Genomic DNA, 14,835 nt, shown 5'->3' with positions numbered 1-14,835 from the left:
ATTTTTAAAATGTAGCATGTTGTAAATGGTGATTACAGTGAAGTTTAATTACTTGAAATGATAGAAGGAATACAATTTGAAATTGAATCATTTGTAAGGGTACAATATTGCTGCTAGTACAATCCTAGCCTCCAAAGTTTGACGAAGCACCTCTGTGCGGGTCATTGCCTCCAGGTGGCCTGCTCCGTCTCCCAGCTCACCTCTGGCCCAGCAGACACTGGGCATATGGGGTACACTCTGCCCTTCATCGTCCCAGCGCAGGGGTGAACTGTCGGACTGCGCAGCCTGAGGCAAGCTATAACTTTCCAAAGGTTTCAGAATCAACTAACAGAGAATTGGGGCAAATAGTTAGATCGTAAGAAATACAGACTTGCTAGAATAACTTGAATGTATACAAACAGGGTATTAGGAAGAAGGGTGTTAGTCGTGGGGAAAGATAAGGTATTTCTCACCCTGCAAATTATCTTCTTGCTGTGCTTATTTTATTATATGATAATCTGTACTTGTCCTTTATGCTTATGTTTCAGGTTAATATTTGAAAAGTTTTCCAGTAAAGATCCTAATTCCAAAGACAATTCAGTAGGAATTCAATTATTAGGCATTATAATGGCCAATAACTTGCCCCCCTATGACCCAAAATGTGGCATAGAGAGCATAAAGTGAGTATCAAGGGAGTTTTTGCTTTGCTTCTTTTTTAGATTAAAGTATATGTGAATTGGATTGATGGACTGGAGTATGGTCTCATTTTTTCTTAAGTTTATTCATTTTGAGAGAGTGCATGTGCGAGTATGAGAGGGGCAAAGAGATACGGAAAGAGAGAGAGAATCCCAAACAGGCTCCAGGCTCCACACTGTCAGCGCAGAGCCTGATGTGGGACTCAAACCCGTGAACCATGAGCCCGATGTGGGTCTCAAACCCACAAACCATGAGATTGTGACCTGAGCTGGACCCAAGAGTCCGACGTTTAACCAACTGAGCCACCCAGGTGCCCCTAGTTTTTATAAGTTTAAAGACCTAGACCCATGTTAAAAATATTTCTACCAGAATTTAGTAAGTTGGGCTTAGAGGTCTTTTGGGAGAAGAAATATGTTAATGGAATGAATGATGGAAGTGAAGTTTTTCAAAATTAGTATATTTTTTTCAATTGTGTTTCACCAAATAGGTGTTAGGTATTTTCTTTCTTATTTTCTACAACTGCATTTTCAGCGTTTGCCCCCAAACCAGCATGAGCTCTGTAGGACCATTCACGACAGGATCATGGATGGATGCCTGGGTCCTGGTGCTGCCCTGTCGCTGTGCTTTTTGCCTCAGCTACAGCCCCTGCTCCCTCCGTCGGGACCTTTTGTGGGTGGGGGTGAACGCAGCCTGGCGTCTGGAGGGAGGGCGCTAGTGAGCTCATCCTCTACCATCACGGACCGGTACTTCATTGTCCTACTGTGTTAGGAGTTCTGAAAAGTCAGCATTCACATTATGTGACTGTAGATTTCAGCATGTCCCTTCCGAGCTTTTCCCGTTTCTTTGGAAGTGTCTCACTCCGTCTGGTCGGTCCTCCTGTGTTAGCCTCCTGGCACCGGTTCCTCCATTTGCCTGCTATCATAGACAAACAGGTGGCTCCGTGAAGAGTCCATGGGAAATAGTTTGCTTTTAGATGAGTTACTTTTTTTGAGCTTTGATTCCCCCAGTGACAAGCCTATAGAGCTTCTCTGGAACTGGAGGCTAACGTTCTGTGGCCTACAGAGCCTGGAAGCGTGGACTGGTGCTCACTCTCCTTCTCATTTATTGTCCTCGTCTTGTCACAGCAGTCAAGAGGTGTCAGGAAGTCATGAGGCTTTCAAGGGGTGTCAGTAAGCCATGATCTTGGTTAGTAGCTTTTTTTTCACTGCAGTGTTTTTTATAGTATCCAGCATCGTGTTTTGCTTTGACTGCAGCAGTCCTGTGTGATTGAGCTGTGGACTGCCATGTGCCTTCCTGGTCATGATGTCAGAGCCTTAAGTACATCTTGATATATGTTTTCACACAAATAATTTGGATCATGTTCTATGTTTAGTATTTTCTCAATTTATGCTCTTAATACGGCATGAGGAGCAAAGTTGTTACATTTTTATGTCAACAGAATGTATTATGTGATGCATATTTTCTGTATTTGTTACAGATACTTCCAAGCTTTGGTCAGTAACATGTCTTTCGTAAAATATAAAGAGGTGTATGCAGCAGCCGCAGAAGTTCTAGGACTTATTCTTCAATATGTTACCAAGAAAGAAAATGTAAGTGTGTTATACAATTTTAAATAAATAGTGCTTTTTCAGTTTTGATTTTTTCTAACACTTGTTATTTATATCCTCTATACTGTAACAAACCAGAGTGGGCATTCTGCATTTATTAATACTTGGCTTTTTCCTAGCGTATATAGTGCTCAATTTTTTTTAAAGAGGACATGGGATTTTTAAAACACTTGGAAACTTGGTAAACATTTAAAGATGGGTAACTTACTTATATTGTGAAAGCCAGGAAAGGATTATTTAACCAGCTTTCATTCCTCTGAAAGTAGTGTCAGGGTTTCTTTTGAAGCAAATTATTCTGGTGGATACTTGCTATGGTTAGGGCTATGTTAACTAATAAAATACTCCATTTCCAATCTGGGACGTAATATAGTTATCAGACAGGGCAGGGCACTTGTGGGAGCCTTTCTCAGTCTTGGGAGCCCTGCCCACTTTCCAGGATTGTTAGAAGAACCCAACTGAATCTTTCAGTGCAGTGTAAGTTCAAAGTACTACAGGTCTCCATAGAATGTAATTATTACAGATGTATGTAAATTACATGTTCTAACTTACTTGAAAGTAGGGTAGTGGAGTGATGCTTCCTGCTACACTGCTGTTCTCCTGTGGTTGGTTAGTGAGGGGCTGTGTGTTTTGGAGCCTCCAAAACCGCTGTCACTCATTGTGATGAGCCCTTCTTGCCAGGTCTCATTGCAGTGACACAGTTGATCATTCCTCCCGATTCCCTTTGTCACTGCTTCTAGGACACTCTCTTGGCTCTCTTCCTATTCTCCTGGCTGTTTCCCTTCCTTAGCTTCATGTTTCCCGGCTACCTCTCCAGCTCTGATGTTGGTCCTCTTCTTCCTTGCTCCCCTGCCAACCATCTAGCCTCCTGGCTTTGAAAACTGCCTATGTGTTCATGATTCCCAACTTCCTATCTCCAGTCCACATCCTCTCCTGAAAGAAAAGGTGGAGAGTGGAGAGTGGGCTACTTTCACTGTCTGAGTGGATGAGGAGTAAAGGGTTAGGGAAGTTGGGAGGTCCCGAGGGCACCCAGAGTACCCCAACACAGTGTATTGGGCCCCTGCCCATTTTGACAATTAGGTATCTATTTGGGTTTAAATTTTTTTTCTAATGCTTATTTATTTATTTTTGAGAGAGATGGAGACAGAATGTGCATGGGTTAGGGGCAGAGAGAGAGGGAGAAACAGAATCCGAAGCCCGCTCCAGGCTCCGAGCTCTCAGCACAGAGCCTGACGTGTGGCTCGATCTCACGAACTGTGAGATCACCGCCTGAGCTGAAGTCGGAAGCTCAACCAACTGAGCCACCCAGGCACCTCAGGTATCTATTTGGGTTTAAAAGAAAATTAAATGAAGGGAAATAGACCCACTTGGGGAGGTCAGTCTTCGCTTATAATTTATTTTAGGAATTACCAGCTATTTTTGTAAAATAATTTTTTTTTTGAGAGACTGTGCGCAAGTGGGGAGGGGCAGAGAGAGAGACTCTTAAGCAGGCTCTACACTGTCAGTGCAGAGCCTGACATGCAGGGTTCAATCTCAGCGACCCTGAGATCACGACCTGAGCCAAAATCAAGAGTTGTACACTTAACTGACTGAGCCACCCAGGCACGCTTAAAAATTTTAAATTCCGAATTACCTTATTTTTACATGATTCTCATATCCTTAGATGTTGGGTTTCAATTTACATAGTATGCTAAGTTTTCAGCACAGATGGAACAAATTACAGTAGATCCCAAGTTTAATCTCTCTTCACTTAAATTTCAAGTTAGTAGTAATGATAAACACTTTGGTTTTACATTGTTCTTTTCTGAATATAAAATGGTATTGATTTAGTGTAGAAATTAGAAGAACAGAGTAAAATATAAAGAAGTTGGTGAGAATCAGTCCTATTCCAACCACTGAATTGCTCTTGGCACCTGAGAGGTAGTCTCCAGTTGTCAGTATATATGTGCATGCGTTTGTCTTCTGTTGGTTACCTGTATTATAATGTTGGTTATGTATGTTGGTCAGTTACATATGTTCGTTATCTTATTGGCTGGTTCTGGGCTCTGGGGGTGTAGCCAGAGCAGTCCTGGCCACCCCCCCTTCTCAGGAAGCTAACATTTGATGAAGAGAAGCAGACAATACATAGACAAATCTGTCATCATTGATAGTAGTACATGATGAAGAAAAAACAGGATATAGGGAGGTAGACAATGGTGGAGGTGGCTTTTTAGATAAAGTTGCCTGAAAATTCTGGTTTGTGTGAATATTTGACCAAGTATGTGAACACTGGCATCATAAAAATGTATTTACACAGCGTTTGATCACTGATTTTAGTTCAGCTTCTCAAATGACTTTTTAGCAGTATTTTGGATGTGAAAAGGAAGCACCAATCTTTATCAGCCTGCCATCTGACAAGAGCTAGGCGCCACCAGTGGTGACAGCACAGAGCAGTCATGGCTGTGGCCTGGCCTGCCTGAACTCACAGCCCCAGAGCCTCTTGTGTCCAGTGGTTAATGTGCACACTCCTGGCACTGTACCTTGTGAACACCTTTACCTTGTAGGTGATAGCATTGGACATCTTCCATGGGTTCAATTAACTATTTAAGACAAACCTGTTTTCAGTAACTAACGTAAGTTTCGCATTTGTGTATTTGAAAAGAAACTTAATTTTTCAGATACTGGAAGATTTGGTGTATGAATTGATTGTAAAACAGTTGAAGCAGCACCAAAATATGATGGAGGACAAATTTATTGTGTGCTTGAACAAAGCTGTGAAGAACTTTCCTCCTCTTGCCGATAGGTAGGATATCAGTCATGGTGGACGTCCTGTTGTGGGAGAGGGTCTGCGACGGCCCTCTCCCTCATTGGCCATGTCCACTGGTTAGGTTCATGAACACTGTGTTCTTCCTGCTGCCCAAATTTCATGGGGTGATGAAGACTCTCTGTCTGGAGGTGGTGCTGTGTCGTGCAGAGGAAATAACAGATCTCTACTTACAGTTAAAGAGCAAGGATTTCATTCAAGTTATGAGATATAGGTGAGTGCAAAGCCAGCCCTGTGTTCTCAGATGCAGCTGGCACATAAAATTTTGATTTGTTCAACTGTCTCCTTCAACTCAGAACTTGTAGGTTTTCATAAAATATGTATTTGTTATATACGACTATGTATATATGTACATCTCAAGATAGATAAACTTACAAATATGTACTTGTTAAATTTTAATCAGAATTAAAAGTGGTGGGGCCTGCCCCTCCTGTCTTCTTTAACCTGGCACCTTGGGGAAGCCACATCTCAAGTGTTACCTAAGGCTCTTCTCAGATTTAAAATGCATGATTTTGAGTTCTGTACCATTTTTTCCAGCTAGGAGGCATCCATTATTTGTTAACATTGTTCATTTATTTTCAAAATCACATTATACTAGTTTTTAATATTTTTTTAAAGCCTATTCATCTGTTTTGAGAGAGGGAGTAGGCGAGAGGCAGAGAGAGGGAGAGAGAAAATCCCAAGCAGGCTCCATACTGTCAGCACAGAGCCTGATGTGGGGCTCCATGCAGGGCTCGAACCCATGAACTGTGAGATCAGGACCTGAGCCAAAATCAAGAGTTGGACACCCAACCGACTGAGCCACCCAGGTGCCCCCCATATTATACTATTAAAATAGGTGTGAAAAGAGATGCTGTTGCTCACAATATTTTTATTTCTCTGTACTGTTTTCCAACCTTGTCTGTGGACGTATTTTTTTACATGGGGATAAATTATTGATAAATGTAGAGTGTGCCAGTAACAAAGAATGTATGTTATGGCGCTGTGATATCCTTCATTAGACATTTACTGAATATCAACTGCATGTGAAGCATTAAGCTGGGTGCTGTAGGAAGAAAAGATACATAAAATAAGGAAATAGACGTGCACCTTATTGGGGGCTCAGACTACCCTTGACTCGTTGTATGACCTGCCAGGTAGCCTGAATAGCACTTGAAATCATTGTTTTAAAATCATGAAATCCTTTATATTTAGTTTATGTTGTTTGACATTTCGGATTTTTAAAAAATGAACTTTTATTTTGGAATGACTTAATATTTACAGAAAAGTTGAAAGACAATACAGAAAATTCCCACATACCCTTAACCCACTTTTTCCATGTCACATAATTGTGGCATATTTGTCAAAACTAAGAAATTAACATTAGTACATTATTGATTACTAAACTAGATTTTATTTGGATTTTATCAGTTTTCCCACTAATGTCCTTTTTCTATTCTAGGATCCAATACAGGGTACCATATTGAATTAATTTGTTTATTTTTAATACTGTAGCTCATGGTAATTTTTTAAGATGTAATTTTTATATTTCCATTGTAACAAATTTTGAAATACAGAACAGCACAAAGAAGAAAAAGTTACCTGTCACATCTGAAAGTATAATAAAAATTATTAAATTGGTATGTTTTTAAAACCCTCTCTTACTGTAGAGATGATGAAAGACAGAAAGTGTGTTTGGACATAATTTATAAGATGATGGCAAAATTGAAACCAGTAGAACTCCGGGAACTTCTGAATCCTGTTGTAGAATTCATTTCTCATCCTTCTCCAGTGTGTAGGGAACAAATGTATAATATTCTTATGTGGGTTCATGACAATTACCGGTAAGCTGTACATTAATTTTTATATTACTTTTTTCAAGGGAGCATTTGGGTGCCAATAGCAATCTGGAGTAGATTATAATAAATAATAAAATGTTTAAACATTTTTAAACGTAGGATTATTAATTAAAACGAGTTTATTTTAGTATATTGACATTTATCCTTATTTTAATTCATTTCATGTATTCGTGAGAAATATTCAGAATGTGCAGTTTTTGGTTGAGTTAATACTGTAATTTGTTTTTACAGTTCTCCTTTTAAGATCTGACACAATTAAGAAAATGAACTCTGTGGGATGTCTTCATCCTATAGGACTGCCACCACAGCACTTCCCATGGGGTCTGAGTCCATCCTAGGACCTCTTAGCGTTCCCAGGGAACCCCTGCAGCCTACTCCCATTATCCGCCCCCCCCCCCCCCATGCTGTCCTGTGCACGTGAGCCCTGTCACACTGTAGGAAGGGTGATGACAGTCACCTGGATGGGCTTGCAGAGTCACCAAAGGAAGGTGTCAGGGTATGTCCGTATGAGGGTAGGTTCTGCTATGGTTTGGGAAGTTAAAGTTCCACGGGAAAAGCCAGATTATTTTACTTTAATCTGGTTGGTGTTATTACGGTTGAACAAAAGTGATAAGAAGACAATATTAATGTTTTGTCATTTTGTTATTTTTCTCAGAGATCCAGAAAGTCAAGCAGATGAGGACTCCAGGGAAATATTTAAGTTGGCAAAAGATGTGTTGATTCAAGGGTTGATCGATGAGAACGTTGGGCTTCAGTATGTGTTCCTCGAATAATAAGGCCAAGACAAATAAATTAGGGATGTTTCTTTCTAGACTAGCATTGAGTATTTGTCCACAGTTTTAGAATTATATTTATAGTATTACCATTTTCTCTGCTTTCTGCATTCATGATGTTTAATAAAAATGTATTTTGAATCACATTAAGACTTAAAAATTCTGACAAGTGATTTTAATAAAAAATTCTTGAAAAACTGTGGGTAAAGCTCTCTCTGCTCACACAGTGAATTAAAGTGTTTCAAAATAAAAAAATCTGTAATGCTGATTATTATGTTTCTCATTTAACTCATGGTTGAGATCACACTATACATATTAATATTGAATGAAATGTCTGAAACTTCAGAAGTAGGAGGAAACTATAATGATTATATAGGAAAATACAAATGACGATTGTTTTTCTCTAAAATATCTATTCTAAATTTTATGAGCGTTTTGTCAAGTACTAATTATAAAAGAAGGGTCATAAGCTTTTTGTATGATTCTGTATATCAATTAATTTTCCATTCTGTCACAATTTTAAACTCATTTTTGCTTTTCAAATTACATTTGGATTTCATAAGCATTCATAAATTGTAAAGCCTAACCTGGCTCTTAACTAGTTTAAGTTTTGAATATTTTATGGCACTAATTTTTGGAGTGAATTGTTTTAGCAAGGCAGTGAAGGATTTTATATAATTTCTTAAGGTGTTTTCTCAGTTTCAAAATAGCTAATATTGTATACTCATCATTGAAAACTTCCCAGATAATAGGGATAAGAATAAAATCATCTAGTTTTTCACCTCTTGTTAAATATGCTGAAGTTTGGAATATTCCCTTCCTTCAGTGCATATTAGTGTTCATAACTCATGTTACACTCTTGATACAATTTTGAATGTGGTTTTCCTCATGTTAAGGTTTATAGGGGTGAAAGACTATCTTCTCGACATGACACCATGTGTAGGGCATTCTTTCTCATTTGACAATATCTGAAAAATCTTTCCTCTCTGCTTTTCAGGTTAATTATTCGAAATTTCTGGAGCCATGAAACTAGATTACCTTCAAATACGTTGGACCGATTGTTGGCACTAAATTCCTTATATTCTCCAAAGATAGAAGTGCACTTTTTAAGTTTAGCAACAGATTTTCTGCTTGAAATGACCAGCATGAGCCCAGATTATCCAAACCCTGTGTTTGAACATCCTCTGTCAGAATGTGAATTTCAGGTGAAGTATTTGTCTCTACAGTAATAAATATTATAGGGGCGCCTGGGTGGCTTGGTCGGTTAAGCGTCCAACTTTGGCTCAGGTCATGATCTCACGGTCCGTGAGTTCGAGCCCCGCGTCGGGCTCTGTGCTGACAGCTCAGAGCCTGGAGCCTGTTTCAGATTCTGTGTCTCCCTCTCTCTGCCCCTCCCCTGTTCATGCTCTCTCTCTGTCTCAAAAATAAATAAACGTTAAAAAAAATAATAATAATAATAAATATTATAAGCTTTTCCTATCTGTTAGTCAGCAAACATTTTCTAATAGAGTTAAACTGGCTGTCTTTGTTTTATTGAGATATAAGTGACATGTTAGTTTCAGGTATACAACATACTGATTTAATACTGGTATGTACTGTGATGTGATCACCACGATAAGCTTAGCTAACATCCATCACCATGGAGTTACAGACTTTCTTTCCTTGTGACCAGAACTTTTAACATCTTCTCTTTTAGCAACTTTCAAATATACAATACATTATTATTATTATTATTATTATTAATTACATTATTATAACCACACGTTATATCCCCATGACTCATTTGTTTTTTTAACTGGGAGTGTGTACCTTTTGGCTCCCTTCACCCATGTCCCTTTCCCCCATCCTCTGCCTCTGGCAGTACCCAGTCTGTTCTCTATATGTATCAGTTCAGGCTTTTTGTTTTGTTATTGTTGTTTTTTGGATTCCACATGTAAGTGAGATTCATGTGGTATCTGTCTTGCTCTTTTTGATGTATTTTACTTTGCATAATGCCCTCAAGGTCCATCCATGTTGTCACAGATGGCAAGATTTCCTTCTTTTTTATGGCTCAATAATATTCCATTGTGTGTATGTGTGTATGTACGCATATATATATGTGTATGTATGTATGTATGTATATATATATATGTATGTATGTATATATATATATATGCGTACATACACACGCACCTATATGTATCTATGTATGTTTACACACGCACATCACGTCTTTATCCATTCATCCATTGATAGACCACAAAAGTTGCTTCCATGTCTTGGTTATTACTAATAAGCTAACATAGAGATGCATATATCTTTTCAAGTTAGTGGTTTTTTTACCCAGAAGTAGAATAGTTGGACCTTATGGTATTTCTATTTTTAATTTTTTGAGGACTTCCATAGTGTTTTCCATAGTGGTTGCACCAATTTACGGTCCCACCAGCAGTGCGTGAGGATTCCCTCTTCTCTACATCCTTGCCAACACTTGCTATCCCCTGCGTTTTTGAGCATAGCCATCCTGACAGATGTGAAGTGATGACTCATTGTGGGTTTGATTTGTGTTTCCCTGGTGATTAGTGATACTGGACTTCTTAGTTTATTTGGAATTCTCACACATCCTTTCTGAAACACTTCTATTTGCTTTAACCTCATCTGCTCACACTCTCTTCACATGCTCACATTTGTCCCCCTTTCAGCCTCCACTTGGATTTTCCTTTCTCCATAATACCATCCCCCTTCCCCATTAGCACCCCCCAATCCGTTTGGTAGATGTTAAGGTTGTGCTATCTCTCGGCAGCCTTAACGGCCTGTGACGATTGAAATAATAACAGTTGTGCTCAGTTCGTCTATGCTGAGCCGAGCAGCATAGCCTGACTTCTCAGCTTGTTGCAGCTGTGGTGCCATTACTGGGTGTGGCATTAAGCCATTTAATGCAGAATGTGATGGAGGAGAAAAATGGTTTTCCTCCCCCAATACTAATTAGTATATTCTAATTGGCAAATAATTTATTTAAAATTTTTAAATTTGAAGGGGTTCTTCTTCAGCTGTTTCCCACACAGATATATGAAATTATATACCTGTCTGCTAATGGCACCATTGGATTTTAAATAAAATTATTTCAGTGTTGCTAAAGAAGGACCATGATTTCATTCGGAACTCTCTTACGTGCAGGAATATACCATTGATTCTGACTGGCGTTTCCGAAGTACTGTCCTCACTCCAATGTTTATTGAGACTCAGGCCACCCAAAGTGTTCTCCAGACCCGGACCCAGGAGGGATCCCTCCCAGTTCAAGGAGCGATGGCTAAGCAGATACGGGCCACCCAACAGCAGTATGACTTCACACCTACACAAACTGCAGGTACCTGTCAGCCTGAACACGTGCCTGCTTTGCACCAGGCAGTATGATCTATGGAAGCAGCCTCCACTGCAAGAACATTGGCTGTAAGAGTAGTGAAACAGTAATAGAAAAAAGTGGTAAGAACCACAGAAAAGTCATGTCAGTCAAAGGAGAAAAGGATTAAAGTTCCTAGAGGTGTCAAATTCTTAGAGTTAGAAAGTGGAAGGGGGCCTCTAGGGGTTGGGTGAGAGGCAATAGGGAGCTAGTATTTAAAGGATATGGATTTTAGGGCATCTGGGTGGCTCAGTCAATTAAGCGTCCAACCCTTGATTTTGGCTCAGGTTCATGGTTGTGAGATCGAGCCCCCCATCGGGCTCCAGCTTAAGATTCTCTCTCCATCTGCCTCTGTATTTCCCCTGTGCAGGCTTGTGAGTGCATACACATGCATTCTCAATCTCTCTCTCTCTCTCTCTCTCTCTCTCTCAAAAAAAAAAAAAAAAAAAGAAAGATACGGAATTTTGTTTGAGAAGGTGGAAATGCTCTGGAGCTAAATTGTGGAGATGGTTGCCCAACTGTGTGAATATACCTGATGCATAGAAATGTACACTTCAAAATGGTTAAAATAGTTAATTTGGTGTTCTCTAAATTTTACCACAATAAAAAAAGTTGAAAAGGATTATTTTTGACTGGAAAAAGCAAAAGTTACAGTACATTTATGTTTTGCTTTGGTTTTGTCCAGAAAAGTCTGTTTAATGCAACAAAGTTAAAATCCTTTATCTCAAAAGCAAGTACTGAAGAGCTAAACCAAAATCATTTACTGTGTTTATAGTTATTAAATTTTTCTTTCTTAAATTGTTCACCTGTTTCCTTTGATCAGCAAAGTACAAGTTGTAGAGTAAAACACGTAAATCATTTCAATTTTTTTAAATTTTTTTTTTTTAACATTTATTTATTTTTGAGACAGAGAGAGACAGAGCATGAACAGGGGAGGGGCAGAGAGAGAGGGAGACACAGAATCTGAAGCAGGCTTCAGGCTCTGAGCTGTCAGCACAGAGCCTGACATGGGGCTCAAACTCACGGACCATGAGATCATGACCTGAGCCGAAGTCGGACGCTCAAACGACCGAGCCACCCAGGTGCCCCGTAAATCATTTCATATAAATATTTCAAACATTTTTCCTTTCTATCAATTTTTTCATGTCTGTTGGTTCTAGAAGTAGGATTGATTTGAATAACTACCATGGATATTTTATGACATTGATGTTAGAAGACATGGATCTTGGTACCTTATAACACAGAAAAGGTGTTACTGCTTGAAGGAGCAGGCGGAGTATTTTCCTGCTTCACAAATGAGGACCCTGAGGCCCAGACACCTGAGCTGCCTCGGGTCGCTCACTAGTAACTGATAGAACTTCTGCCCAGTGTCCCTACCCTGACATGGCTGTCTCCCTGGAGGAGCTGTCCCCATTCCTATGGCAGGTGAGCACACAGAGGCCCCAGGTGTCATCCCCAGGATGAGGCACACCTTGTGTCCCACAGTGTGGCTCCCAGTGTGGCAGGTGCAGTGGTGCTGTGTGGGTATGGCAGGTTGTGCAGAGATGAGCATGCTGTGACATTTGCAGACGGCAGAAGCTCCTTTAATTGGCTGACTGGGAGCAGTATTGACCCGCTGATGGATTACACAGTCTCGTCCTCGGATTCCTCATCTTCCTCCTTGCTGTTTGCCCACAAGAAGAGTGAAAAGGCACAGAGATCACCCTTGAAGTTAGTGGGCCCTGACTTTGGGAAAAAAAGACTGGGACTTCCAGGGGACGAGGTGGATAACAAAGCAAAAGGTAAAGTAAGCTTGCTGAAATGTATTTAAGTTAATGCGGAGGCTTAGATAAAGTGCGTTTCTGACTGCATTCACATTTCCTTGTAACCTGTAAATAAAACCATTAAAATTTAATTCAGGGGCGTCTGGCTGGGTCAGCGAGTACAGCATGTGACTCTTAATCTTGGGTGTTGTGAGTTTGAGCCCCATGTTGGGGGTAGAGTTTACTTAAAAAAAAAAGTAATAATAGTAATAGTAAAATTTAATTTAATAAATGGGCATTTGCCATGTTGAAAGCCTAATTTTAGGTGGACCAGAAAAAGCTATAGAATAAACTGGACTCAGTCCATTCATGTGGTGACTCTCTGAACATCAGGGCTTGGTAAGGCAACAGGTAGGTGATGCTGAGATGAGGCAGAATTAGCAAGTCTGAGAGAGAGAGTGAGAGAGCACCAGAAAGGACCTGAGGAAGAGGCCACCTTTGGGACTAGCCTTGTGGACTTGGGTGTGGGAAGAGGGAGGGTGAACAAGGACCAAGGCAGGAAGTATGGAGCATGTTTGGGAAGTGGAAGGGACCCAGGTCAGCTCGAGAACACGTACTGACTGGCAGGCCCTGTGGCAGTCTGACCAAAGTGGTGGTGTGGGACATGCCCACTGGGAGCATAGAGCAGACAGCTGGGGATATGGAGGCAACCACAGCTGTCTGTAGTGACCCAGACAGACAGCAGGGGTCTCTGGATGACTCCTTAAGGGGCCCGCATGGAGCAGCATGTGGGTTGCCCGAGGGGGCCTGGGAGGCTGAGGTCACAGGCAACCTCCCGCATACACCCAGGGTCCCAGTGGGGAAGATGAGGGGAGACGCGCCACGGGGGCTGCAGGGAAGTGCTGGCAGAACACGCAGACCCCATGCTGAGGGCCAGGGTTCAAGTCAGCTCTTTGGGAGAAGGGCAGCTCTGGGAGTGAGTGGAAGCCCAGAGGAAGAAGGTGGAGAGACAAAAGGTCCCAACATAGAACCTTGGGCAAATGCCAACCATATGAATTCAGGTATAAAGAAGTAAAATCAGGAGCAAGGGTAATTTCCTTTTATTTTTAAAAATGTTTTTATTAAGTTTTTGATTTTATTCCAGTGTAGCTGACATACAGTGCTGTATTAATTTCAGGTGTCCACTATAGTGATTCAGCAATTCTGTACATCATTACCCAGTGCTCGTGATGTTTTAAGTACTCTTAATCCCCTTCTCCTGTTTCACCCATTCTCCCCCCCTCCCCTCTGATATGCTTTCTTTTTTTTAAGATTTATTTTTAAGTAATCTCTACACCCAACTCACCCAAACTCACAACCCCAAGATTAAGAGTTGCATGCCCTAGTGACTGAGCCAGCCAAGTGCCACTGGTATGCTTTATTTTAAATAAGGGTAAATTCCTTTTAATGGAATCATAGGAACTGAACACATGCATGACATGCTTTCCTCGCTTCCAACCACTCTGTTTCGCATTTAGTCCCAAATCTGTAGCCATACACAACTCTGGATTGTAGGAGAGCTAAATCCAGCCTTCTTTTGCTTAGCACTCTGGGTTTGAAGGGAGCTCATGAGCGCATTCCTGGTGTGCCCTGACCCTGCTCGTCTGCCTGCCACCAGTCTTCTTTCTTTTATATCTTCTTCCTCTGCTGTTTCTTTGCCAAACTGTCTTCCACCAGAGTGCACGGCTCTCTGTCCTTCTGTAACTTTGACAATGAAAGCCCCGAAGTTAAAATGAAGTCCCAGAGTGACTGTCACCTTCCCACGGTTCATGAATTGTCTTTCACACCCTTTGTACTTGCTCACCCCAAACCCATGGCCGTGCACCTTCCCATGGGATTGTCGAAGAGGTAGGTGTGCATCTGGGGCAGCCTCCGGTCCTGCTAATGCATGGTGACTGCCTGTGGCCAACTCTGCTGAACGGGCAGGAGGCTCAGGAACAGGGAAATGCTGAGGATGCATAGTCCACAACTCAAGCTGTTGAGCA

At 40.9% G+C, this 14,835-nt stretch overlaps 1 protein-coding gene across 3 annotated transcripts in view; it reads left to right on the top strand.

The window, feature by feature from the left end:
- The window catches only part of PRKDC (protein kinase, DNA-activated, catalytic subunit), a 214,591-nt gene that overhangs the window by 124,265 nt on the left and 75,491 nt on the right, over positions 1-14,835 (top strand). For all 3 annotated transcript variants that reach the window (XM_042923148.1, XM_042923150.1, XM_042923151.1), the window contains 9 exons: positions 528-659; positions 2,153-2,264; positions 4,937-5,061; positions 5,147-5,296; positions 6,732-6,905; positions 7,576-7,674; positions 8,691-8,898; positions 10,847-11,036; positions 12,638-12,850. In XM_042923148.1, coding sequence (XP_042779082.1) covers positions 528-659; positions 2,153-2,264; positions 4,937-5,061; positions 5,147-5,296; positions 6,732-6,905; positions 7,576-7,674; positions 8,691-8,898; positions 10,847-11,036; positions 12,638-12,850 — 1,403 coding nt within the window. The remainder of the gene's footprint in view (positions 1-527; positions 660-2,152; positions 2,265-4,936; positions 5,062-5,146; positions 5,297-6,731; positions 6,906-7,575; positions 7,675-8,690; positions 8,899-10,846; positions 11,037-12,637; positions 12,851-14,835) is intronic.

The sequence above is a fragment of the Panthera leo genome, chromosome F2, assembly GCF_018350215.1.
Source record: "Panthera leo isolate Ple1 chromosome F2, P.leo_Ple1_pat1.1, whole genome shotgun sequence".
Taxonomy (NCBI): domain Eukaryota; kingdom Metazoa; phylum Chordata; class Mammalia; order Carnivora; family Felidae; genus Panthera; species Panthera leo.
This window is presented reverse-complemented; position numbering and strand designations above follow the sequence as displayed.